This window comes from Candoia aspera, chromosome 1, assembly GCF_035149785.1.
Source record: "Candoia aspera isolate rCanAsp1 chromosome 1, rCanAsp1.hap2, whole genome shotgun sequence".
Taxonomy (NCBI): Eukaryota; Metazoa; Chordata; class Lepidosauria; order Squamata; family Boidae; genus Candoia; species Candoia aspera.
In genome coordinates, this window is record NC_086153.1 from 194,746,201 (window position 1) to 194,774,176 (window position 27,976).

A 27,976-nucleotide genomic window follows, 5' to 3' on the forward strand; every position below is an offset into this window, starting at 1 on the left:
AGCCCTTGATTTGCTGGGAGAATATAATAGAGTAGTTTTCCATGAGATAAGGAAACTAAGCGGCGGCATGGTCTGAAGTGCAGCAGAGATTTTCCAGCTCACGTGAGAATGAAACAATGAGCTTTTTGTAAATGGAATAGCATATTTTCCCCTCAATTTGCCATCTTTAAATGAAATTATCTGTGATTGTACAATAAGAAAGCTTTTAATTCTGTCCTGTGGTATTGTTTCACAGCAACCCTCCCCTCTCCCGCCCCATCCTTGTTTATCTGAATTTAAATGCTTTTCTGTTTGTCCCTTTTTATAGGGATTTAAAAGCTGGTAATATTCTTCTGGGTGAGGATGGCTCTGTACAAATAGCAGGTAATCATCATTATTGTTAAACTTTCAAAATGCATAATGGGAAATTTGAGATATTCCAAGAGATCTCATTAGCATTTTAAATGGTTAGAATTTGTTAAGTTTAAGGGTGTTTGGTAATCAGCTACAGGCTAAGCATTCAGTTTTCCTGAGCAGATTTTTTTTTTAATGGAGTCAGCTTTTCAAGGAACAATGCATTTGTCCCAGGTCTGCTGTGATCAGGCTGTTTTGAACCACAACTTTTATTTTTCTTAATTGGCAAGTCAGAAACTTCTAGAGGACATAAGTTTAGGGAAGGCTGGTGCGGAAGTCAAAATAGATCGGCAACTAGCATTGTGAGCTGCCAAGACTTTCATTGATATTTTGCCTCCAGCCCTGAATTTAGTAGGGGGGCTTGAGTGTGCTGTGCTGTACCAACACTTTCTTTAGAATGGAAAAGCTGTAATACTTCATTTGTAGGTGTGTTGTTTGTTAGTGATTGCAGCCAGAAAGTGGTAAAGCGTTTTAAGGTTGAAAATGCCATGTAAATAAAGTACTGTATGTCCATACTATAGGCTCAATCTGTTGTTATCCAAGCAGGATTTCTGCTTTTTCTCTATTTCCTGTGCACCTCTCCACATTTGGTCTGGAAGATTTCCCTGTACACTGGAGCAGACTGGAAGTTGTATGAGCTGTGTGGAAGAGGAGGAAGAATCTGTTTTGCCAGCAGCTTTGGTTCTTCTGGCAGTTAGTCAGCATTGCATGTAACTCCCAGCACTGCTTTGATGACATGAAAATTCTTCCAGTTCATAGGGAAAGCACTGGCAGTTCAACTTTTTCTCCTTTTATTTATTACTTGAAGAAAGCTCTTGCAAATTAATTCAGCATGGCTGCTGAACTGAGTTCTAGAGCTCAGTTTCTTCCCATGTGGGTTGTGGGACAACAGATAGAGTTGTACTTTCCTGTCACGTGTTTTTGAGCAGGTTTACCTATTTTGCTATATGCTGCATGCAAAGCAACATGAGGTCCCAGAGCCATGGATGGAACACATACGTTCTTTTTGGCAGGGTAATCATGCACCTTCCTGCATAAGAGCCAGTTTGGGGTAGTGGTTAAGGCACCAGGCTAGAAAGTGGGAGACTGTGAGTTCTAGTCCTGCCTTAGGCACAAAGCCGGATGGGTGGCTTGGGCCAGTCAGTCAGCTGTAGGAAGAAGACAACAAACCACTTCTGAAAATCTGGCCAAGAAAATCTGGCCAAGAAAACTACAGGGACTAGTTCAGGTAGTCTCCAGGAGTCAACACTGACTTGAAGGCACAAAAAAAAAATCATACATGAAGGGCACAAGGTTCTGAACATCTGAACTGATCTGACGTTTACTCTGCAGAGGGGAAGGGAGAATGGGTGACAGCTGCGAAAGTTATCACTGTGCATCTATGCTGGGAGAGAGTCAAGCGGCTTATAGCTTGCCAACCTTCTGTAACCTGCAGTGTTTTAAGAGAAGTTAATTTAAGGCAAGGAAGTTCCCCTGATCTGGTGAATGAAAATGACTGTCTTCAGAATGAAACCTCAATTTCAAGCATATGCAGTATAAATAACCTCCTGCTTCCCATTAAAAATATGCTTTTAAATTTTACTGGAATGCTTTTGGCTGGTTGCTATTTTTTTAGTTTTATAAAGTTGTATGGTTCTTTCATTGTTTTATTTGGTATATAGATTAGAAATTAATTATTAAAAGTGAGTGGCCTGTTTATTTCTTGACCAGCTACGAGCCAGTGAAAACAATAGTTTTATTCATGAGGAGGATGTCATACAAATTTATTTGAGCATTTTAAGGAGTCACAGTATCAAAGTTTATGAAACCCCATTTTATAGCAAAAAGAAGGTATGGACTTGGCTCCTTGGCAAAGAATTTCAATAGCCTTAATTCTGTGGTTTGTTTAAATAATGTATTGCATAGTATGCGCAGCTTAATGTTGCTTTGTAAAACTGGTAAAGTATTAAAGGCTTTGGCAAGTTGCTGAGTTCTAACTCTGGAACCATAAAAATCAGTGTACCTGCATTGCAATTCCTGACTTGGAACCATCACAAAATTCTCCTGATACTATGATGCTAATTACAGTCTTAATGACCTGAAGCGTGTAGTTGTGATCAATGCCATCAGCTTGATAGTGGCCTAGTTCACCCTAATATTATGTCACAATTCAGTTAAGGAAGTTTTATTGAACAAGCCATAGTGGCCTGTTACGATTAACAAACAATGGTAAACCATAATGGGTGAATTCACACAATTTGTTAAGGCAAAATGGAACAAAATCACATAGTGTGAACCACGCCAAAATCATATTCATTTATTTCTTATATTTGTATGCCGCCATAATCAAGGAATGATTCCTTTTTAAAGAATTAACTGAAATGATATGTCCCCTTAGTTCTCTCATCATATTTTTCCTCACAGAGCTGACTGACTTGAAATGCGTATATCTTCATTAATTCACTTAGTTTGTGCAGTTAGTATTTCTGCTTAAACTGAGATATGAACAGGATTTTGCCTGTATTTCTGGCACTGTAGGGGAAGCTTTTAATTAATCACAATTTTCCATTTCAGATAAAACTAGAAACCATATTTGACTATTTCAGTCAAGCTAGGCACTGAATCACAAAGTGAAGTTGTTTTAACATTTTGGCTTGGAATGAAGTTGGTAACTCTGGTCCAGGTTCAGGTAAAGCAGAAAACTGGAGAGTTTCCAAAAGGATTGTTTTATTTAATATGTTGCAGTTGAACAAACGAAATCTATCTTCTCCTTAAATATTGATTATTGAATAACCATGTGTAGACTCGATTTGGATTCATTGGATGTTAGCTTGGCTGGCACACCGGGCCGCAATGGGGGGGGGGCAAGCGGGGCATGTGCACTGGGGGTGCGCCAAAATGAGCTCTGGGGGGCACCAAAATGGGCGTGGAATCCACGTTTGTTCCAGGTGACACAGACTCTAGTTGTGGCCCTGCTGGCACATACGCATTGTTGGAAGGAATGAACATGAGGCAATGTAATTGAATAAAATGGTTTGTGACAATAAATATGGCAGTGCTTGTGACAATGCAAACTTTGGCTTTGATGAGCTAATTCATTGCTGTGTAGTGTTTAATATCCATAAATTATTAAGCCATGCTGTGTGTGTGTGTCTGTGTGTATAAATTTATTTTGTGTTGGAAAATTAAGCTCAAATATAAATATCTGATCAGTGTTGAATTGTTAATGATGACTTTTCCACCAGAACTGTGATTTACAGTTTAAGAAAAGATACTTATAACCAGAGCTGTGTAGCAGTCTTCTTTCTTCTCTTTCAAAATTACCTCGGCTCCAGTGCTCAGTTTGCTCCTGACAAATAATTTTTGTTAACCTAAAACTCTGTTATTTAATGGCAGGAACTGAGGACTTTTCTTTTCAAAACAGAATGCCAGTATATACAGTGTTATAATTTTGTTCCAAGTTATAAAGAGTTTAGATGCTTGAAATGATTGTATAACAGAGTGATTTCATTAAAGGTGGCTGAACAGAAGCTGGCACTGATAAAGATTCTCTGCATTCAGTGAAAGTGAGTTGTGCTTCTTGAAAACAGTGTTCATCTTTCTGGAGGTTTGCATATTTTTCCTCAAGCTCCTCAAAGTGTGGTCCAAGGACCCTTGGGGCCCCCCAAGACCCTCTCAGGGGTCCATTAAATCAAAATCATTTGCCAGATATTGAAGGTATTTGCAAAAATTAAAAACAATGTCACTCTTCTCATTATTATTTTTATTCGTTAAAAAAATAGAGTTTTTTTTAATGAATATTTTATTTATGTCAATATCTAATGGGTTTAATATTGTTATTTTTACATGATTCAATAAATATTCTACAAATGCATCAATTTTAATTTTTAATAGGGTAAATATTGATAAATATAACTCATACAAACAAAAGCTCTTTTGGGGTCCTCCATAATTAGTGGGAAGGGGGGCTGAGGAAAAAATGTTTAAGAAACACTGTTCTAGAGAAATCAAGGCTTTTGAGATGATAAAAGGCATATACAGGCTATGATATTGTAGTGTATCCCCCAGCATATTTTTTAAAGAACAACCCTAAGCTATAGTACTTTGATCAATTGGCTTTTTCAAAAGATAATTTGTGGATACAGGTATACGGAGTCGTTTTTGAGATGGGCGGTGTAAAAATATGATCGATAAATAAATAAACCCCAATTGCACAACATTCACAGCCTTACATCGACAGAGAGCTACCAGAACTCCAGGCTGGATTTAGAAGAGGATGTGGCACAAGAGATATTGCTGATGTCAGATGGATCTTGGCTGAACGTAAAGAATACCGGAAAGATGTTTACCTCTGTTTCATTGATTACACAAAGGCGTTTGACTGTGTGGACCATAACAAGTTATGGTTACTATTATGAAGAATGGGAATTCCAGAGTGTCATGAGTACTGATGGTGAGCAGGAAGGGGCCCCTATCCAAGGGGGAAAACGCATGTGTAGTACTGAGGAGTTAAGCAGCCATTCAAAGAGACACAGATCAGACCCGCCTTAACTTTTGGGATTTATCTGTCTGGGTTTTTCCCACACTTCTTCAGTTTGTTAGGATTTTCTGTCTAATGTAGCAGTAATAAAACACTAGAGACCTATTCCTTGTCTCAGTGTGGTTCCTGGCTGTTAGGACACAGAGCACTTAATTGTACTCATGTGGAACCTGTACACGGATCAAGAGGCAGCCGTTAGAACAGAAATTGGTGATACCGAGTGGTTCAAAATTGGAAAAGGTGTGCGGCAAGGTTGTATACTTTCACCCTACTTATTCAATGTGTACGCTGAACAAATAATTCGAGAAGCAGGAATGTACAAAGAGGAACAGGGTATCAGAATTGGTGGAAGACTCATTAACAATCTGAGATATGTAGATGATACAACTTTGCTTGCTGGAAGTGAAGAAATCTTGAAGTACTTACTGATGAAGATCAAAGATTGTAGTCAGCAATAAGGACTACACCTGAATGTGAAGAAGATGAAGATACTCACAAATGGACCAATAAACAATGTGTCAACAAATGGAGAAGAAATTGAAGTTGTCAACAATTCCATTGTACTTGGATCAACGATCAATGCCAAGGGAAGTAGTACTCAAGAAATCAAATGGCGTATTGCGCTGGGAAAATCTGCCATCAAAGACCTATCTAAAGTTTTCAGAAGTAAAGACATCAGTTTAAAAACAAAGGTGCATCTGACTCACGCCATGGTCTTCTCAATTGCCACATATGCCTGTGAAAGTTGGACATTAAAAAAGGAAGATAGAAGAAGGATTGATGCATTCAAATTGTGGTGTTGGCGAAGATTATTGAAAATACCACGGACTGCCAGAAGAACAAACAAATCAGTTTTAGAAGAAATACAACCAGAATGTTCCCTAGAGGCGAAGATAACTAGGCTTAGACTCTCATACTTTGGGCACATCATCAGGAAAAACCGATCACTTGAAAAGGGCGTCATGTTTGGTAAAGTCGAGGGCCAGCGGAAAAGAGGGATGCGATGGATTGATACAGTTACTGCAACAATGGATGCAAACATTGGAACAGCCAGGCATATGGCGCAAGACCGAACAGCAATTCATTCTGTTATACATAGGGTCGCCATGAGTCGTAAATGACTCGACGGTAACTAACAACAACAACAGCTCCATGAAAGCTGCTAAAAGGAATTACAGGTAGTCCTTGTTTAACAATGGTAATTAGGACCGGCAACTCTGTTGCTAAGTGATGCGGTCATAAAGCACGACATCACGTGATTGTACTGACTTATGACAGCAGTTCTGGCAGTCCCAGTTGCTGTCATTAGCTGAATCCCACGCGGTTGCAGCACCCACTCTCATGTGATTGCCATTTGCGACCACCTGCTGGCTTCCCCACTGACTTTGCTTGTCAAAAGCTGGCAGTGAAGGTTGCAAATGGTGATCACGTGACTGCAGAGTGCTGTGACTGTTGTAATTGTGAGCTGGTTGCCAAGTGCCCAAATCACAATCTTGTGACCAGGGTGATGCTGCGATGGCCACAGCTACAAGGAACAGTTGTAAGTCTCCTCGTTTAGCACTGTCATAATTCAGAATGGTGGCTGTATGAGTGATCATTAAGTGAGGACTACCTGTAATTCTGAGTGGTTAGCAGTTATGTATCTTTGGTATCTGGGCAGAATGCTAGTTCTCCTTTCTCAGTATAGGATGAAGTCATGTCTCTAGTGTCACACCAAACTTCAGAGGGTTTTGGGGTATTTCCAGAACACAACATAATTGCCTGGTTTATCCCCTTCTTTAATTTTGAACCCGAAGGAGAAAAAAATATTGTGTCATCTCCTAGAGCTGAAGCACAGTGAAGTGTTCAGAACAAGCTAAGTAAGGGACCCCCAGTCTTTTGGGGCAGGTGGGTATGTTTGGAGTTTTGAGAACATTTTGAAAATCCTTTTGCAAAATGGCTGTTGGTGGGGGAAGCTCATCCATTCTCAAAAAGGCTGCTAAGCCTCTAGGTCTCCCTCCCCCCTGTGCTATTCTGCCTACCTTTGTCCTTTTTTCTCAGAATGTGGGAAAGTCTTTTCTGTGGTTGCCCCTCTTTTCTGGAACGATCTCTCCCCCCCACCCCAATATGTGACAGACCCCAACTCTTCTTGCCTTAGGAAAGCCCTTAAGGCCTGGTTCTTCCCCCAGGCATTAGGGGCCAGCTGAGTGGGAGTCCCCCTGTGGTTGTTCTCTTATGTGCTGGTCACCATTTTATATTTCATATTGTGTGTGTGTGCCGTCATTAGTGGAATCCCACGCGGTCGCAGCACCCACTCTCATGTGATTGCCATTTGCGACCTCCTGCTGGCTTCCCCACTGACTTTGCTTGTCAAAAGCTGGCAGTGAGGGTCGCAACTGGTGATCACGTGACTGCAGAGTGCTGTGACTGTCATATGTCATACATACAAACATAAAATATTTGTTGTTATACAGTGCGGTCTTTCTTTGAGTATCTAAGTTTGCATGCCCGTTTGTTTTGTAGTCTGTATTTTCCTTAATTTCTTCAACATGCAGGTGAGGAAGGGAACCTGATGGTTGCCCAGAAAGGTTTTTGCAGGCTCATTGGCCATCCTGTTGGGGAGATCAGGGTTATTTATTGCTTATCCAAGATGTCACATGAGCTGTTTTAGTCTTGGGACTGTATCATTTCAGAATGTAGGTGAGTGATTGTGCATTTACTGTTTAGTGGCTGTAGATGGGTGCTACATTTTCAGAACCTTTAAAATGCTGGTAAAAGGGAAGGAACGTATAGCTTAACCCAGTGGGAAAAGAAGCTTTGAGTATTTCAGGGATTCATCTTGTAGCTCAGATTGCAAGGGTATTAGATAGCCCGTGAATCTGATACTCTTTGAGTACTTGTGATCAAAAGCCTGAACTAGTATTTCTAGGTCAACCCGGCAACTAAGAGTTGGAGAAAGACTAGGTGTAAATTAGTACATGATTTAGCATTTCAGCTCTAAGTTGTTACTGAAAGAGAGCTTTTTTTTTGGTAATTGCTAGTGATGTTTTAAATTATGAATGGTACCATTGCAAGCTAGAAATAATTGCTGCAATAAGTGTAGACTAGCATTTAGATTTATTACTTTTATTGTGTCATCTGAAGTGTTGGGACTAAAGAGAATTAAATTGCATATTAATATAAAATGGAAGGGAGAAAACCCCTCTTTGTTTTGATGTAGTACACTCAGTTATTAAGAAGTGGTTATTTCTGAATATTATATAAATGCTACTAGCTTAAAATAGTTCTTATAGTTTTGAAAAAAACTTGCTAAGAAAAATAGTTTCATTACTTCCTTGCAAGTTTAAGATCAAGATGCAAATTGATGCACACAACTCATATTTATTGACTCACAATAAAGAGTTGTAAAATTTCATTTATTACAATCATCACCCTATTTAAAATAAGTAACTTTAATTGTGTATTTTGTGTACTTTGTGATTTTCGTCTGAACATAGGAGTGCTACAAGATTTCAAGATGGATGCAAATGTTCTTGATGATATACTTACAGTCAAGTTATTTAAAGGAGAACTTTAGAACCCTGTTAGATGAAGCTGTTGAGTCCAGCCTGCTGTTCTCACCGTAATACACAGGCAGGACAAAAGTGCAAGAGCATCTTCCCACTTGCGTTCTTAACAACTATTCCTGAAATGTTTACTTCATCTGAGGGTGAAGTAAACATAGTTATTGTGACTACTAGCTGCTGATAGATTTCCTTTGAATGTGTCTATCTCCACTTAAAGATGTCCAAGAAGTTGGCTTTCACTGCATCTTGGAGTAGCATTGCAGTAAGTTCTCCAGGCTAACTGTGCCCTGCACAAAGTACTTTCTCCTTACAAGATTCATTTCTGAAAAGTAAAGAAGAGTACAGAACTAATGTATCAAATAGGGAGGGCATGTACATATTTATTGCAATTTCTTTCTTAGAACATTATACTATTTACTGTATGTGGCATACAATATATTTAATCCACGTAATATTCTAAGTAGTTTACAAAGTATGAAGCGTTTCTAAAAGTATTATTACAAAGCAGAAAGAAAACAATGAAATGGAGTAAATAACAACATATACCCAACATACAGAATCCACTATTGCATTTTAAAACCACACCAAATGGGGAATTATAGAAATGCTAGGGAGAAGATGAGGGTCTTTGCTTAGCACTGGAAGAGTTGTAATGTACATGCCAGGCGTAGCTCTTTGGGAAGGCAATTCCATAAGAGAAGAATCGCGAGTGAGAAGTTGTGGCTTGATTTGCTTCACTTACTTTATCAGGGAAGGACTGCACCTCCAGAGATAACCGAAGAGACCATTCTCAGACCCCAAAACATTCCGGGATTAAGAGAACGCCAAGGCTTTGGCTTGAGCCCAGATGGGCAGCCAGGACAATTTTTACCAGTGGCACTGATACCTTGTGATCGTAACATCCTGTCCCAGTTACCTCTAGTTTGGACTGAGTGAAGGGTCCAGTCTGCTTGAGAGGTAACTTCATGTACAGAGCATTAGGATAATCCAGACAAGAAGTCAGTGATGTGAATCTGAAGCACAAGTGAGCACCACATATCTTGAAGTGGCCTTCACTGCACTTTTAAAAAGTACACTGAAAAGAAATAGTAAAAAGGAAATAACAGTAAGATTGATTACAGATCTGCAGCCTGAATACTTGGGAGTTCATCTCCATGCATCTGATTTATATTATATTTGGTATTTTGTCATCAAATGAATAGCTGCTTTAGACTTGATCTCAGAAATGGCAGTGTACATGTATGAACACTGCATAGTGCTGTCTACATTCTTCTGGGATGCAAGTGCTCCTAAAGAACCTTCTAGCAATGACAGGCAACCAGCAATCCATAGCTTTAGAGGAAAGGTGCATTTACAGAAATAACTATTATGAACAGGGATGGGGACATGCCAGTAATCTGCATGTGGTGCTGCCCTCCTCCACACATACAGTACGTAAGGATGGATGTAGTGACTCCTGCATACAAGTGGATGCTTGAAGGTTCTCTCTGTATAAGAACCTCTTGGTATTTGCATTTTTGCCTGATAATGGGCATCTGTGGTGCTACCTCTTACATTCCTGTTTCCCTTTCTTGCCTGAGGCCCATTTCCTTCCATTCCCATAGCCACCTAGTTAACTACTATAACATACTCCATGTAGCCCAGAATTACGTTGAGCTGATCCTGTTATGCTTTTAGCTATTTCTCGATTTGCACACACTGTTGCTACACTTCCCCTGCAACACTGGACACCTTTGATCAGTTTTTCTCACAAGCCTTGCATGACTGTTAACATTTTCCCTCTGATCTTGTGCCTTCATAAGACATTTGAAGCAGAAATAGATGTCAGGTTGCTTTTTTTTTTTTGGCTCCTACCCTGCTGGAATTTTGATGCAGACCTCATAATAGCATCTTCACTTTCTCAGTTGAGTGTAGGGGAATACTGACCTCAAATGGTAGTGTGAAAGAAACAGGCACCTTGTTAGTATCTGTATGTAGTTTATGGTGTAATGAAGAAGGTTAAAAATTGTTTACAGATATGATTCATGAATGGAAGAGAAGTCTCATTTTTAAAATCTATATAACATTTCACCCACTGAGAAAACATTAAATTAACAGCTTCATTTAAATAGAAGTCTCATGCTACATACTTAGGAGCTTCAAATTCAGAATCAGAGTTTATTAAGTGAAGTGAAAGCTAAGAGAATGTCTCTGTTTTCTCTTCCTAGACTTCGGAGTTAGTGCATTTTTAGCCACAGGAGGTGATGTAACCCGTAACAAAGTAAGAAAGACGTTTGTTGGTACTCCATGTTGGATGGCTCCTGAAGTCATGGAACAGGTATAAGACCTAGAAGTTCATTATGTCATATACTGTATTAAGTATGCAATTGCTGAATTAACTTGTCTGTTTTATGTTTTCCTATGATAGGTGAGAGGCTATGACTTCAAGGCTGACATCTGGAGCTTTGGAATAACAGCCATTGAATTAGCCACGGGAGCAGCACCTTACCACAAATATCCTCCAATGAAAGTAATTATAGCTGGAAAATAATCATGAAATCTAAGGTTGCATAGCAAACTTTTCAGGTTTTGGATCTAGAGCTGTACAAGTGAGATCTACAACAGAATATTAGGCTGACGTTGTAATAGCTGGGGCTTGGCTTAGGACACTGGCTATGTGCCCTCCTCCCAGATATAAGCTGTAAGGGGTTGAAAGAGGTCGATTCCCTGTCCTCTCACCTCTCCATCCTTATCTGCATCCCAATGATCTTTTTAGACAGGTTCTATTTTAGCTGAGTGGGGTTGTTGTCTCCTTTGGGGATTTAAAAAGGTGGTATTCCTGGGTACTACATACCCACAGTTCTCTGGTCCAATTCAGCACAAGTGTGCTTAGTTTATGTATAAGTGTGGATGTGAGGGCATTGTAGCGTTCAGAAATCTATACCTCTGTTTATATGATCTTCTAGACCAGGTCTGCGCAACATACAGTCTGCCAAGCAGCCCTGTGTGGCCCACTGGCATTTTTAAAAGACTCATCAAATCCACCAGTGCCAAATGTTGCCACTGCCAGGAAGGCTCTGCCGCCACCCCCAAAAACACACTGCCCAGTGCCTCCAAGACCTCACTTGACACCACCAACTGCATTGCTGCTGCTCTTCCATTAGCTGCCGGACAGCTGATCGATACATCAGCTATTCGTTTGTGGGCTGCAAATATTTTTAATTTATCAATTAAATTATCTTATAATTTATCAATGTGGCCTTTATAATTGTAACACAAATATGTAAGTCATGTGTATTAAGTAGCGATTGAGGCTTTAGCTCAGTTGACATATTACGGTTTCTTTGATTTTCTTGCTTAATGTGATAAGTAAAATCAGCTACAGTGGTTCATAAAAGCATAATTTTTGGCTTAGCACTGTTGGAAGAAAATCTTACCAGGTCTGTTCTGAGTTGGGAATGAAAGTACTCAGGCGATTGCTTGAACAGAGGTGAACTTTATTGTCCAAGAGTCTGCTGGTTGGAGGTGGCCACACTTGTATTTTCCTCACAAGCCCTTTATATTAGGAAAACTTTGCTATTGTTATGCAACAGTGTTCCTGCCTGCTAGGAACTTCTTAGAAGGCGCACTTAGCCGGTTTCTTGGAAGGGGGCGCTGTCTAGAAATTCTAGGAAAATACAGTTTACTGGAGTTCAGGGAGGAGGCACTCTGTGGTCAGGCTCCCTGCTGTTTGTGTTTCCTGTTCTCTGATAGTCCAGTTTCCTTGCTGGGCTGTGGCTTTTGTCTACTAGCTTGGAATGTTCACCTTGGAAGGAATATTTAGTTACTGTCATGAGTAAGGATGGCGAGCAGGGGGCTCCCATCCAGACTGTCAAGCGCATGCGTAGCACTGAGGAATTGGTCAGCCATTCAAAGAGACACAGATCGGGACCGCCTTAACCCTTGGGGTTTATATGTCTGGGTTTTCCCACACTTCTTCAGTTTGTTAGGATTCCTGTTAAATACTAGCAATAAATATTAGAGACCAGCTCCTTGTCTCAGTGTGTTTCCTGGCTGTTAGGACAGTTACTTGATTATAGAGATCTGTTTGGCTGGGGAAGAATTTTTTACCTGGATGGGCTCTGCTAATTTCTGGAATGAGCAACCTTTTGTCTTACAAGGTCTCTGATTAAGTCTGAAGGGAATCTTTTGTCTAAACAGTTGGGGCTTCCTGTCACATTTTAATCTCTTGCTTCCTCTTTGTACTGAACCCATTCTATTTTTTACTTTTAACCTTTTACCTTGCTCAAGGAGAGGAAGCAGTGTGGCGGGAAACCGTTTGAGGAAGACAGCATGGCGGGGAAGGCGAGATCTTTTAATTTCTTCTCACAGTATTATCTCAGCTGTTTTGGTGTACTTACCAAACCATGGCTAAACTAACCTATAGATTCACATAAAACATTAGCTTTTGTCTTAAGGAGCCATTATCTTAGCAATTGCAGAGTAGTAGAAATTGGAGATGTTTTCATCTAAATTTGGTTTTGAAGTGTTAACGGGACATTTCGTTTTACGAAAATGAGCAGGGTGTATATCTTAAGAACTGAGTTGGCTGTTGATACAACCTGTGTTGTATATTATTATTTGCCTGTGGGATACCAAAACTTGGTAGAGTCATAATTTAATTCCATGTACAAATGGGAATGTGGCTGCGCACTAAATAAAATAAACCACATTCCAGATGTGTAGATTGAAATAAATTAAAGTGTTAGTGGCTTAGACCAGAAAGCTCTCCCTGCTTCTTACGTTCCTGAGCTCCTTGCAGTGAGCCCACTCGGTTCAGGTGGGTCTCCCATCCACCAGGAGGCATCTTTTAGGGAGTTGCCAGAGGGAGAAGGGTGCAAAGTGGCTGTGCCTATTTATTTGTTAGCTAGTTGTATATCTCGTCTTTCTGTAGGAGCTCAAGGGGGCACACACAGTCTTTCCCCTCCAGGTTTGTCCCCAGAACAATCCTGTGAGTTTGGTTGAACTGAGAGTGAGCAATTGGCTCAAGGCCACTCAGAGAGCTCCCATAGCTGAGGGTGGATTGAACCTGAATCCCTCCATGATTACTAGACCACAGAATTAAATAGCTCTGCTGGACCTGCTCTGAAAAGGGCGAAAACCTACAAGGCAAGTCTGGACAGGCTTTAATTTGCTATGACTTCTCACAGGACAGGAAATACCTTGTAAATGCCTAAGGATCCAATTTCACCTGTTCAGGAGCTAACAGAACTGAATGTAGCATTTTATATTCCTTGGAGACAACACTTTTTCTGTGCTTAAACCTCCAGGGAGCTGAGATGTGTCCAAGGGTCTGGGAATTGTAAGAGTTGTATTAATACTACCTTTAAAAAACGCTATGGCCAGGAGGATGTGGTTCCCTGCATCAGGGTAATTGATGGTGTCAGTTGAACTTCTTTATTATGATACCTTTTGGAAAGTCCTTGGCAGTTTCAATACTGCAGTTTCTCCAGTTGCTGAAGATCCACCTAATTGTATCAGGCTTTGTTCCTGGTAGTGGGATTTTGCTCCTGATTACTGAATACTGTTTTTTGTACACTGCTCTTTCTTTTTAGTATATTTTGATTTTATAAATTGCTCCAATTCTGTGTGAAATGTGATACATAAATTTAATGAATAATAGTAACACAGCGACAGATTTGCATGTAGCCTTTCTTCCCCAGCTCCTTCTCTCTAACCATAAAATTGTCCCTGGTGTTTAGGCCTTATGTTGGCATCAGTGACTGAGGCTTAAAGCTGCTTAGTAACAATCTCTAATTAGTGTTAATTGATTGTAGCAGGAGTTGTTCACATTAGGAAAGGGGCGCTGTGCTTCAGACCTTTCCCAATCCATGATACTAAACATAGTAAAATTGTTATTTCTTATTATGTACTTGTCCTGTCTTTTTGAAGAAGTTCTGGGTGGTGAATATCTCTCTTTGTTTTATCTTCAAAATACCTTTAGGTAGACTGGAATGAAAGATGGTGATTAGTTCCATCTAATCCATATTTAAATGGTCACTTGAAACTTGAGACTTTCTAGTCCCACCATCTTCAATCCCCAAATCCTCAGGCTTTTTCTGAATTTCTGAAATTGTCATTTATATTTAGGCATTCATATCTAGTTTCAAACTGACCGGTATATATTCTGTAAAGTGGTGTGTGTCCTAACAGTCAGGAACCACGCTGAGACGAGGAATAGGTCTCTAGTGTTTTATTACTGCTACATTAGACAGAAAATCCTAACAAACTGAAGAAGCGTGGGAAAAACCCAGACAGATAAACCCCAAAAGTCAAGGCGGGTCTGTTCTGTGTCTCTTTGAATGGCTGCTCAACTCCTCCCTACTACACATGCGTTTTCCCCCCTGGATAGAGGCCCCCACCTGCTCGCCATCAGTACTCATGACAGTGTGGCAGTTCAGAGTCAAGAAGATTTTATTGTGCTCCTACTTTTTCATATATATATATAGAAGTTATTGTCTAGCTTCCTTTGCATAATACTGTAATTTAACATTATTTGCATTGCTAATTTGGCTAAAACTACTCTTCTATTTTTTAAAAAAAACAACAGGTATTAATGCTGACCTTGCAGAATGATCCTCCAACGCTGGAAACAGGAGTAGAAGATAAAGAAATGACAAAGAAATATGGCAAGTCCTTTAGAAAACTAATTTCGTTGTGTCTTCAGAAAGACCCTTCTAAAAGGTATGGTGTTTTTAAAAAGGAGAGATAATGTAAGAAAGTGAGGCAAACTTTTAAATGAGGATATAATTTTAAAGAGGGTGTGATAGCTCAGTGGTTAAGACCTTAAGGCTTGTCGATCAGAAGGTTGCCAGTTTGGTGGTTCGAGACCCGAGCGCTGTCTGATGGAGTGAGCTCCCGCACTCACCCCAGCATTTGCCAACCTAGCAATTTGAAAGCATGCAAATGTGAGTAGATAAATAGGTACCACTTCAGTGGGATGGTAACAGCGTTCCGTGCCTGTCATGCGGGCCACGTGATTGCGGGAGCGTCTTTGGACAGTGCTGGCTCTTCGGCTAAGAAACGGAGATGAGCACCGCCCCCTAGAGTTGGACATGACTGTGCAGGGGAAACCTTTACCTTTATAATTTAAAATAATATTTAAAATAATAAAATATAGAGTCTTTTATGCTTAAGTGTATAAAGACATGGAGAGGTCAGGACATCCATCTGGTTGCTTGATCCTTTTTCTGGCTGACATAATTGGACATACTTTATTTTATTTATGAAATGCACAGATTGCCTCAATGTGTTAAGACTTTGGGTGGCTCATAAAATATGCAGTAAAAATATAATAAAAACACAGAAATGATCAAAAGTTCCAAAAAAGCCAACAATCATTTAGAAAAACCGGAACATCACATAATGGGTTCATCACTCACTCTAACCCAAGGCCTGAAGTGAAGTGATCAGTAACTCCTTGTGTTTCCCCATGTTTAAAGGAGGCAGTAATACATTCCTTATTGAAGAAATGCTCTTTGACCCAGAGGGTCTCTGTAATTATAGACCCACTCTGTAATATTTCATTCTTGGGGGAAGATGATTGAGAAAGATCTATCTTGTACTGTATGTCTACTCTCTTCAAAAGTCATACCTTCCCTATTTTCAAAATACTCACGTTTTCTTACCTTTTTAGGAAGAGGTAATGATGAAACCAACAATGGAGATGGCTTCTTTCAATTGCTCCAAGGTGCTGAAAAGCAGCACTCCAGAAACCAATGTGCACATCACATCAGATTACCAAAGGGGTCTAGAATTGTTAGAGGAATAGGGCAGATGGTGAAGACTAATGGAAAATGACAGAATGGGGAAAATGTGTTTTTTCCCCCAGAATCTGTGCTGTTGGAAAAGAACTTGGAGGAGGGAGCTATAAAACTTGCCTCTTTTATTTTGGGCAGTTTATTTCTGAACTTGGTTTTATAGGACAGCATTATGATTCTGGAATAGTATATTTAAAGACAGAAAAGATGGTTCTGTTGGTTTACTAGCTATGCTGTTATTTGAAAGAATTGACCATTTCAGTAATTGCAAATACAAATAATAAATCAAGACATATGCCCTTTTTAGAAGGGGTTTTCTGGTAGAACCAAATAACTTGGATGACCTCTTGTGCTGTATGATTTTTAAGTGGATACTACATGTACATTTTTCGGAAGATTGATTTATTTTGTTTTGAGTGTGGGGACCCTTTGTGTACTATTTCTACATGATTTGCCTTTTACTATGTCTCATTAACTCTAGATCCCTGGGACATGTGCTTTAAGCAAAGGTCTGCCACTTGGCCACAGATAAAATGTTCTCAGTACTTTAGCCTGAAATGCTCTAGAGAACCCATTTTTGTTAAGTTACCATCTGCACAAATGGCTGCTTATTGCAACACAGAATTAAAAGACAGCATAGGAAGAAACACTATAAACACTATAATGCTAACCATTTTTATTTGTTATTTATTACGGCTTACTAATTTTGACAAAGCTGTTATTCTTTATTTTAAATACAAAAGAACTGTATTCATTTCTCTGCTGACATAACCAAGAGAAGTGATTTCTAGTTCTATTTTAAGGTATCAGAAAGACCATTACTTATTGTATGGTGTGAAATGGTTTCTTTCAGACTATTAACTGCATCAAACTCCTAGGCCTTGCTTTATCTTCCTGATCTCCCCCACCTCCCCCCATTAAGAACAAATCAGCATTATCTTACAGCTGTATAAATAACTCTTTCCTATCTGGTTGCTGAGAATGTTTCTAGCCACTAGATGGTGTAGCTGCTGAGGTCTGAACAAGACTGATCAAAATTAAGCTGATCCTTTTTCAGATTAAGCAATCTATATGTGCTCTGGGAAGAGAGGATGCTAAATACTTTTTTAAAAGAAGTTGGATTGAAAATATGGGTTCTTGGATAAGAAGTTTGATTCTGTTTTAGATAAGAAATCATGCATGGAGGGATATATAGAAGTTACTGGTGCTTATGAATGTTTAAAATCATATTTTATTTGGTTTTTTTTTTAGGGTTTACAAACATTTTTCAATTATTTATGTGCCAGAGTTGGTCCACCTCTTCCACCCATCTCTGGATAGGCACTTTGACGTCTTAGTTAAAGAGATCAAGGGAGGTGTTGATTGAGGATTTCCACTCTTTCATGCTTGGAATTTATCAGATATTTCATACTGCCATTTACTAATTATCAGCCAAGGTGTTGGTCTGCAGTGCCCTTGATGCTGTTTTCAGAATTGAAATAGTTGTTAGGCTACTAGAGAAACTATCATTTGATATAGATGATTTCTAGATAACGAATTTAGCAGTTGTCAAGATGAGGTGAGCATCTTCTTCACTTTAAAATCTGGGCTAATTCTGAAGTTGCATGAACAAACTGCTAAATCTGGGATTTGTTTTTCACCATTTATAGCAGTAAACTTGCCCCTCCAAATCTGCAGTGAAGGAGTTTCCCAGCTCCCTGTAGCATAATTGGAGTGGGATATTGGAGTGGGATACTGGAGGGGCAACTGGATTTATCAAAGATATTGATTCACTGCTAGCAGGATACCAGTAGAACCAAATTTCAGTAGAGTAAGCCTTTGATTAATGGACTAATTCAGGGAGAGGTGCCTGTTTCTCTTGAACGTCCATTAAATCCAAAGGTATGGTATTTATGGTGATTTAAATTATTGGTGTAATGACATCATTATACAAATTATGGAAATATGTCAGCTGATACAAATGATGTAACTACAACTTACTTGAATGTAAATTGAACTGCTTCATCTTGACTACTTTTGATGCAACTGACTTGTCCATTGTTTTAGAGTGGGAATTTTATAGATTGCATCTGAATTCTATTAAATGAAGTTTATTAAATTGAGATTTTACTGCCTGTAAATAAGTTGGGAGATACTTCATTTATTTTCTTCTTTAAAAATCTTCCTGCCTAAAGCAGTACATCGGATTTACATTTATGACAAAATATTAATTCTTAAAGGAATGTACATACTAGAAACTGTTTAAACAACTTTTTAACATGGAAGGTAAATTAGTAAATACATGTTTCTAAAACTGGCTTTTTCACCATTTTGACCTTATATGTAAAATGTAATCTTTTTTTTAAAGAAAAACGGGATATTGAAATTAAGTACATCATTATTTCCATTCTTAATATTTTTCACTGGATGTCTAATGGTGAATGTTCTGAATAACATGTAGCAGCGCTGGTTCCATCAACACAATGCTAGGATGATATTCTGAATTGTCTTTTTTAATCTATCTTTTAGGCCTACAGCAGCAGAACTTTTAAAATGCAAATTCTTCCAAAAAGCAAAGGTAAAATATTTAATTCAGCAAGTAAATCCTGTTTTGAGATCAGTATGAATGTTTCTGCTTCTTGGGGCTGGACTTAATTATAACAATCTTGATTTTTACAGACTAGAGAATACTTGATTGAAAAACTGCTTACAAAAACACCTGATATAGCACAGAGGGCAAAAAAGGTAAGGTTCCTTGTAATTGCCTACAACAGTCTTCTTTTTTCTTTTTTGAAAACTAATGCCTTACAAGGTCATGGTTACAGTTATATTACTGCTGATCATTGCTGTGCATAACAACAGTGCTGTAAAAGTGCAGACAATCTGTGGCAGCTAGTCTCTTCTGATAGTTCCTCTTGAGCTCCAGGTTCAGCATTTGGACAGCTACCACAAATGAATGCATAGGGAGCTTTTGACCCTAAATGTTGCTGAATCACAACTCCCATTATTTCTTACACTTTACTATGGGAACATCTGGTGAATTATAGGTTCCCCATCCCTGCTGTACTGATGTAGAACTGATATGCTAAGTATGGAAGAATTGGGGTCTCGTGGGTTACTCAGATTTTTTTTGCCTAAGCCATCAACCTAGGCAAAAGATTTTATTGTATTGGCGTAGTTATATGTATTGTATGTTAGTTAAATAGTGTATTTATATGTTTAGTGGGGAAAGAAAAAGCAAGGAAGATGAGGATGGATTTTCTAGAGGTTCTTCTTTATTAAAGCCAGCCTACGCCCATTCTCAGGAGTCACATTTGGTCACATTACATGAATTGTAATGGTGTAGCTGGCTGAGATTTTCTTCTGGTAGTTTGGGGTTTTAATTTTTTCCTTCTGTGTAAAGTTGTTGTGGCATTTGCAATCAAGAAAAACATCACATTCATGTTAAGAATTATAGTTCAGTGGCCCAGAGATGGTTCTTCCCTTGAATTCTGATCAAAAGAAGGTAAGATTTAATTGAACCTCAACCTGTAAGTAGATCCACAACTAAACAGTATTGACATCTCTTTGCTGTGTCTCCATATAATCTTGTTTAACCTTCTCCAACCTGGGTAGTTTTAATCTTGTCAGCTTTAGACAAAGTGGAAATCATATGGGATAATGGGAACTCTTGCACAAATATCTGAACAACTAGTGAAGACTCATCTAGTCAAAACAGACATGTTATATTACATTGACTGCAGCTATTCGCTGTTTCCTTTTCTATTATGTTGCATCGTATAAGTATGTGTGTGAGAGAATGTGCCAACTCTTTGAGGTAGCCAAGGTCAAGAAACAGAAGCAGCAAGGATTCCACAAATTCTTTTTATTGTTACAGGGTAGAATAACAAAATCTTGAAAGGCTGTCAATTTCACTCTATTCCATCATATACCAAACAAAATCAAGGCGGGGCTATTTTGAATTCTTTATCATGTTTTCCACTTTCTCTGGACTCACTTGTTCTTCTTTAATGGTTCATTGCTCCCTTCCTCCTTCTCAAGGGCAGGTCTACATACTTCCATAGAGAGACCAGAAGAGGGAGATATTACATTAAATTAGCTCTCCAGATGTATCAAGACTACAACTCCCAGAATTCCCCTCTGGGACACATGAATGGTTAGGACCCTTCTGTTTCAAGTCATTTCTGGTTTGAGCCTCTTTGTTTCTTTAGCAAAAATGATTCAGAAGGCATTTAAGCTAGCCTGGGTTCTGATATTTCTGAACCTCATGTTGTGATAGACAAACACCTCACTCCCCCACTCCCCTGTTGTGGGATGAGGTGAAGTCCTTAACATTTTTAACAGAGTTTAAATAACCCTTATGGTCATACCTTTTTAACAAAGGCGATAAATAATAAATTTAGCCTGAGATGACTTTTTTCACTCAGTCTGTGATGTTGGGGATGGACCTTTGCAAACTGTTTTGGATTTTTTGACAGCTCTTCAAGCAGATCTCTTCACAGCAGTTATCCTTAGCATTTACATAGCAAATTACACTCAGTATTTTTCTCATTTTAGTACAGAAAATTCTATTGCTAGGAATTCAGAATGTTCAGAGACAGCTGCTAGATGGAGTGGACTACCCATTATTTTTTCAAATAGCCAACAGGTACATTTCTGTTAAGATTCCTAATTTTGGTAGCAATTGCTCACCAAACTACTTTTGGATTTTGGCAGGCAGTTGACTTTCTACAGATGAATGACAGCACTGCTTAATCCTAATTTTTTAGTATAATTAATCCTGTATTTGAAAGCCGAAACATGCCAGTACTTGTCTTTTCCATCTAAAGGCTGGCTAGTAGGCCCATTTTCAGAGTTGCAAATGTCACAAGCACAGCTGTTCCATAAACATTTGCAAAATTTTGATTTTAGTTGGGTTGGTTAAGGTTTTCAATTCTATTCCATATTAGTAAACCTGAATGATTTTTTTTCAAGCTTACATACTAGTTCAAGATACGTTTTTAAAAGTATCCTTTAACATAGACATTAAAGTACACAGCAAAAGTTAGGGAAAAAAGGCTCCCTTTTTGCTTTCTGTTAGCAGGGGGAAATGATGGTATTGTGAATACAACATACTCAGAAGTGGTCCTTTATGAAGTACAGAAATCTTAAAGCATGCTTGTCCTTTAGAAATCTTAAAAGGCTGTTTTGAAAACTTTCTGGCTCCCTCTGTGTGTATGTCTATATGCACGCGTGTGTGTATGTGTGCATGCAGCCACTTTACTTTGCTCGTGGCCCCAGTGGGCCTCTTGTCCTTCCGAGAGCCCAGCTTCTTTAGGGTTTCACGGAAGTGTGCTTTGCTCACACTAGCGTGCTTTGCAACGTGCCACTTTGGGATGCTTTGCACAACTCAAGCATTGTGCATTATTAAAATTGTTTCTCTTGTTCCAGTTTTAAGGTGTTTATCAGTACCTTGAAATTTGTAAATAAACTGGAAGTCTGATCAAGTTGGTATTATGCAGTTGCAAGCCCACAGATTTCTGTTGGAAAGATGTATAGGCATGTGCTTTATTCTTTCATTGAGGAAAAGGCCTAGGTATTTTTTGAATATTTCAACCGAACTTGGCAAAACACTTCAAGACTCTGGCTTAACATGACATAGTACGTGTTAATACATTTGAAGGTCAGAGCTGACAATTATTACGCACTGTGCATTTGCTCTATCAATTTCTATTTACACAGAATTTTTTTAAATTTTTTTAAATTGTAAATGACTATGATTTGTCAGCGGCCGATACTGAGAGAAGCAGTAGTTAGGGTGAAATTTTACCTTGTACTGTATTTATTCCTAAAATATACAGCAGAGGGCAGAAGTACATTTGCTAGTAATAATATTTGTACACGTACATGCAAAGAGAAGAGAATTGTATATTATATGCTAAAAGAGAAGAAATGTTCTTAATAATTGGTAAAACTGTTAACATTTCGTTTTCTAGATTTGTCGCTGTTACAAATATTCTATAGGGTGTATGAAAAGTCAGGCCCCATAGACAGTTTATTATATAATTACATTAAATGTTCAAATTGTCATTTTCTTCTAAACACATCCTTATTTGTTTGATGCATGATCTTTGAACATTCCTAAGTACAATAACATTTTCTGTGGGGAAAAACAATTAATAAAAATAATAAAACCTGTTATGATCAGCCAGTGGGGCCTGACTTTTAGTCCTACCCATTGCATACTGTACTATTTCATAAGGAACATTATAGTAATTTAGAACATGCTGAATATGTTTAATGTGGGCTGTATAATATTATAGCATCCCAAATACAGTATATAATACGAAAAGGCATGTTGATGAGCTGTGGCCCTGAAGTTTGGTGGGGACAGCCTCTTCAAGAAAATATACTTTTCAGCCCTCCCATGTTAGAGTCGCAGGGGAGGATTTTCAATTACAATAAATAAAGTGCCTGAGAATTGTTTTCAAAATGAGTTCTGTGATTTGTCCTTGATATGTTGGGTTGAAATTTATTCTTTTAGTAGTTTTTGGTTATATTTAGGGCAGCTTTTTCCCCCCAAAATGCCAACCAGATGTGTTGGACCAACTTCCATAATTTCCACCCATGTTTGGAAGGCACCACCTTGGGGAAAGACTGTGTAACCTGTGGTTTGACCTATGGACTAGGTGTTTACTCCCCTGGAATTGTGCACGTAGGTTGTTAAGTATTATTTCACTTGACAGAATAACATACTATTTTTAATTAAGCTCAGTGCATATTCCTCAAAGATTAAACCAAACTGAGGTAGCTTTGGCTATACATTTATATTAGATGTGCCAATTTAAAAATATTAAATAGCTATTTTGTCACTAATAGTTATAGGCCTGAACATAAACTAAAATTAGGAACCAGGAATTATAGAGTGGTTGTATGTCTCTTCTTTCCCTTCCCTATCTTCTGCATTTGCTATAAACTTTTAAAACAGTCCTGTTTTTGTTAAGTTGGACAGGATGTGCAGAGACGTAATTATGGTTGCCACTGGAAGGAGCAATTCAGACACATCATTTCTAAGCCTGGTTTGAAACCTTTTAAGCTTCTTTTTTTTCAGGCTTTAAGACCTTTTGGTTGGACATAGATGGAAAACTCAACTCTCCATAAGGTTCCCCTTTTTATCAGGTCTCCTGTGTTGACTTATCTTGCACATATAGTAATCCTTTGGAGGCACATGTGCCCATAAATCTTGAAGGCAGGACAAATGGCTAGGTAAGTAGTTGAGGGCAACTTTTTAAAATTTTGTGGGATAAACAGAAGGGCTTTATCTGCCGTATCCTGCAGGGTTATCAGTGCTACCATCTGCATAACTTTCTCTTTTAACAGTAAAGCATATCATATTAGGTATTGCATCTAAAAAGTAATTTTAATGTTGGATGCCAAAATTGTAGTAGTGCAACAAAAAATGACTGCTGGTTACTATTACTTTTAAATTCCTTAGCCAAGAATAACTTCAAAAAAACATGAATGAAAGTAACATGTTCTTCCCTTGCAGCTTCTTTTATGTAAGGTGGAAAAGCAGAATATGAGTTATTCATATTTTTCAATAACACCCTCTGAATAAGACAGACTATTCAAGCCAACACCACTCGTATCTCACTGAGGGGACTACTGGTTGTAATGGGTCATCTCTTGTTTCTTGAAGGAGTTCCAGTCTGCTGTTAGATCTAGTTGAGTTTATGGTTAGGAAAAACCTTCATTTTAGCAGTTCGTTAAGCAGGCTGGTAGAGTTCTGTACTGAATCCTTAATATCTGTTTAACTTTCAATGCTAGAATCTTACACAATACAGGTGTATAAAATAAATTCAGTGACTACTGTATTAGTATAGTTATCTTGGAAATAATCCCTGTTTCAAAGGTTACTATGGAGAATCTCATGACAATAACACAGTCCTGCTGACTTTAACTTAACAGCTTTCTGCAGATCCCTTTGTATTTGTGGAATATGCTAATTGTGGATTTCCCCCCCCCCCCTCCCAACTGGCTCCACATGCAGACAGAACTCAGAGAGGGGTGAGATTTACCTGTTCTGCTCTGCTTTGTGGCTAAATGAAACAGTTGGGGGATGAGTAAGTGAGTGAGAAGTAATAGAACACTGTCTCTGAGAGAAGGAATAGCTTTGCAGTACAGTGTTTGCTGAAAAGGAAGTAATTAGTTATTTTTAATCTGAATTATTGTCATTTTGGATTTCTAACACATTATTTTAGTGGGAAATGTGTGGCAGCAATTCAAGTATTCTTTAAAAATGTGCAGGTCTGTATACTTCTTACCCTGACGGATTTCTCAGTGGCTTGGGAATGCTGCAACTAAGGCATCTTTCTGAACTACCAAACAGACATTTTTCTGGTCATCTCAGGAAGAATGATACCAGAAATTGGTGCTTGAGAAATACTGTTCAGCTTTTTGCATACATCTCTGTCTTGGGGAGAGGGAGAGAGAGATATCACTGTTTATTTTCTCTGCAGGGATGAGTATTTAATATCTACGTCGCAAGTTTGAGGAGAGATTGTCTGGAAGTATGGAGTATACTTCTATACTGTGTATTGATGGTCCCCACATCTTTCTTTCTTATATCAGATTCTGTACCATCGTCTTAAATCATGGTGGATTAGAAAAGTATATGTCGAGTTGACAAATGCTATAGTGGAAGGGCAAGACAGGCTATTATACTGTTCTTCAGATCATAAAACTGATGTAATACTGCCTTCATGACTTCCCAATTTACTTCTAACCATAGACTCTAGTTCCATCTATCCACCTGAAAATATATAGAATAAAAAAATGAAGTATATTTATCTGCTTTTCAAAGCTTAGTCAGAACACTTCAGTTATGGTAAATTTTTGAGAAATGAATATATGAATTTATCTTACACTGATTCAAAGAATCTAAGTTAGCTTTAAACCACAGGACTTGCTTAAAACCTTTAGCTTAAAGTCTCAGGACTTGCCACAGAGACCCAAGAAAACATAAGGTAGACAATCAACACAGACCAGAAGAACACAGAAGCAGAACCAACTCAAAGCAGAGGACAGAGCAGTCCTCAAAAACCTAAAGAAGACTCAAACCATCGCCATCCTCCAAGCAGACAAAGGCCAGACTACGGCTATCATGGACAGAACACAATATATACAAAGCGCCAAAGAATGACTGGAGGACAAAGAAAGCTACATCGCAATAAATACCAATCCAATACAGAAACTGGACAAACTGATCAAGAGAACCTTCAATGACCTAACCAAGAAAGGTCAAATCTTAAAAGAAGAACAGTGATGGATGAAAAGCAGTGGACCTGTCCTGCCACGCTTCTGTGGATGTCCAAAAATACACAAGCCTGACATACCTCTTTGTCCAATTGTATTGTTACTAAGGTCACCAACATACAACATAGCCAAAGAACTTAAAAGCTTGGACATCTCACAGAGGGGAGCAAGTATTCTATCAATATTCACATTACAGTGCCTCCAGAAAATCAAAGACCTAACAATAGAAGAAGATGAAATTATGGTTTCATTCAATGTCGTGGCGCTCCTTATGTCCGTAGATCCAGAACTAGTACTACACGACACATCCCACTTAGCCAAATACACTGAGATCAAATAACCAGAATCCTGGACCTCATTAACCTCTGCCTCACTACCTACTCTCAGTCTGGTGGACAAACATACCAACAAATCAGAGGAACACCCCTGGAATCACCACTCTTGGGACTCATAGCAGAGACCGTAATGCAGCGTCTAGAACCTATAACACTCCCACACATAAAACCAAAAGTATGGATCCAGTATGTAGACAACATCTTCGTCATGATAAAAAAGGAGAGGTGACAGACTTGTCCTTGGGGGAGCTGGGGGTGGTGACAACCGACAGGAAGCTCTGGCGTGGGCTGGTCCATGAAGTCACGAAGAGTGGAAGTGACTGAACGAATAAACAACGAATAGAAGACACATCAAACTATCAACATCTTCAAAGGAATAAAATTCACAAGGGAAGAAGAAAACAACATACTACCCTTCCTGGGTATCCTCATCAGGAAGTGGAAGCAACGACAAATGAGAAACTCAAGTCTATAAAAAAAAACGCATGCTAACCAAGTGCTCCATTACCAAAGTAACAACACAACTTCCTACAACAGGAGCTATGTAAGAACATTATTCAGATGAGTACAAACGCACTGTAGCAACCCAGAACGCTAGAAAAAGGAAACAGACCACCTATACAACATCTTCCAACAAAATGGATACCCATGCAGCTTTATCAGAAAGTGCCTGACCACTCAACCCACTACAGCACAATCAACACAAGCTATGAAAAGGATAATACTGCCGTACATCAGAAACATCTCCGAAACTACCAACAGACTGTTAGAACCACGCGGCATCACTGCAGCACACGAACCAACCAAAGCCCTTCAAAACGTCTTGAGTAAACCAAAAGACCCAGTAGCCCAAGAAGAAAAATCAGGAGCCATCTACAACATACAGTGCAAGGACTGTAAGAGCCACCATGTAGGACAGACAGGCGGAAGACTAGCAGAGCGCATCCACGAACACCAACTAGCAGTCAGAAGACACGATGAGAACTCCTTCATCTCACAACACAGGGACAGACTCAAGCATACTTTCAACTGGGAAACTGTGAGTGCCCTAGACCAAGCTACATCCAAAAACGCCAGAGAATTCCTGGAAGCTTGGCACTCAGACGAAGCAGCCATCAGTAGATACATAGAAATAAACCATATTTACACACCATTCAAAAGAGTCAATAAAAAAGCTAAGAAGGAAAAAGACCAGAACACGTCCTCTCCAGCAGCCAACACCCAGATAAGCAGAGATTAGCACCAGACAAACAATCAAGCAGAGAACAATGTCCTAATCAAGGAACTACGAAGGAGAAAACCACACCCCCACCAACACTGGCAGGGCAAGCTGCTGTATATAAACAGGGAACAAACCCCACACTCACCAGCACTGATGATGTTACCTAGTTGGGCAATGAAACATCTGCAAGCAAACAACCAAACTCAGAGAGCACCAAGGACTCCACAGTTCAACCCTGAGCTACAAATATTCTCTTCTATTAAATTAACTTCCCCTATCCTGCAGGTGAGTTGGGATTCAAAGTCCCAGAATTCACCAGCGTGCTGGCTAGGTCAGGAAAGCTGTTCTGGATCACTCACTGGAGGTATTAGGTATAGATCCCTTCAAGTCACCTCCCACAAAACCATAACAAGAAATCCCAGAAAAAGGAATTGGTATATAGGAAAGTGCCTGTTGTATCACTAAGTTATAGTCTATCCCAGTTTGAAGGAACAGTGAAAAATTGTTGATGGGAGGTGTTTTTTTTTCCTATTGATTTGCATCATTGGGTGTTTTCTATTGTTTGATTATTTTGGGGGGAATTTGTTTTCCATTCCTTAGTTTTATTATTGCTGGTCATTTGTTTTCTGTTCCTCCTTTTAGAGGTCCATGACAGATAGAAAGAGAATATAGAGAATATCATCATAATTTTTTTCCCCCAAAGACAGTATCGTTCAGCATGCATTATATCAGAAGGGAATTCTGAGTGCAGGAGAGTTAGGTTCAAGTTCCGTTTACTCAAAGTTACCTCATGAAGTCATTAATGATGAGAAAGATACAGAGGAAGGCCTATAATTTATTTTTCATTCATCACTGTTCTTTCTTCATTTACAGGGGAAAGGAGGCCAGTTTTTTAAAATCTCAAATTCATG

The 27,976-nt window shown here is 38.9% G+C and overlaps 1 protein-coding gene across 2 annotated transcripts in view; it reads left to right on the forward strand.

Annotated features, from left to right (window-relative positions):
• STK39 (serine/threonine kinase 39) overlaps positions 1 to 27,976 on the forward strand; it is a 381,542-nt gene that overhangs the window by 50,842 nt on the left and 302,724 nt on the right. For both annotated transcript variants that reach the window (XR_010068921.1, XM_063318226.1), the window contains exons 5-10: positions 308 to 363; positions 10,665 to 10,774; positions 10,865 to 10,966; positions 15,026 to 15,159; positions 18,744 to 18,792; positions 18,894 to 18,959. Coding sequence is in view for 1 of the 2 variants with exons in the window: in XM_063318226.1 (XP_063174296.1) it covers positions 308 to 363; positions 10,665 to 10,774; positions 10,865 to 10,966; positions 15,026 to 15,159; positions 18,744 to 18,792; positions 18,894 to 18,959 (517 nt within the window). In the remaining variant the exon portion in view is untranslated. The remainder of the gene's footprint in view (positions 1 to 307; positions 364 to 10,664; positions 10,775 to 10,864; positions 10,967 to 15,025; positions 15,160 to 18,743; positions 18,793 to 18,893; positions 18,960 to 27,976) is intronic.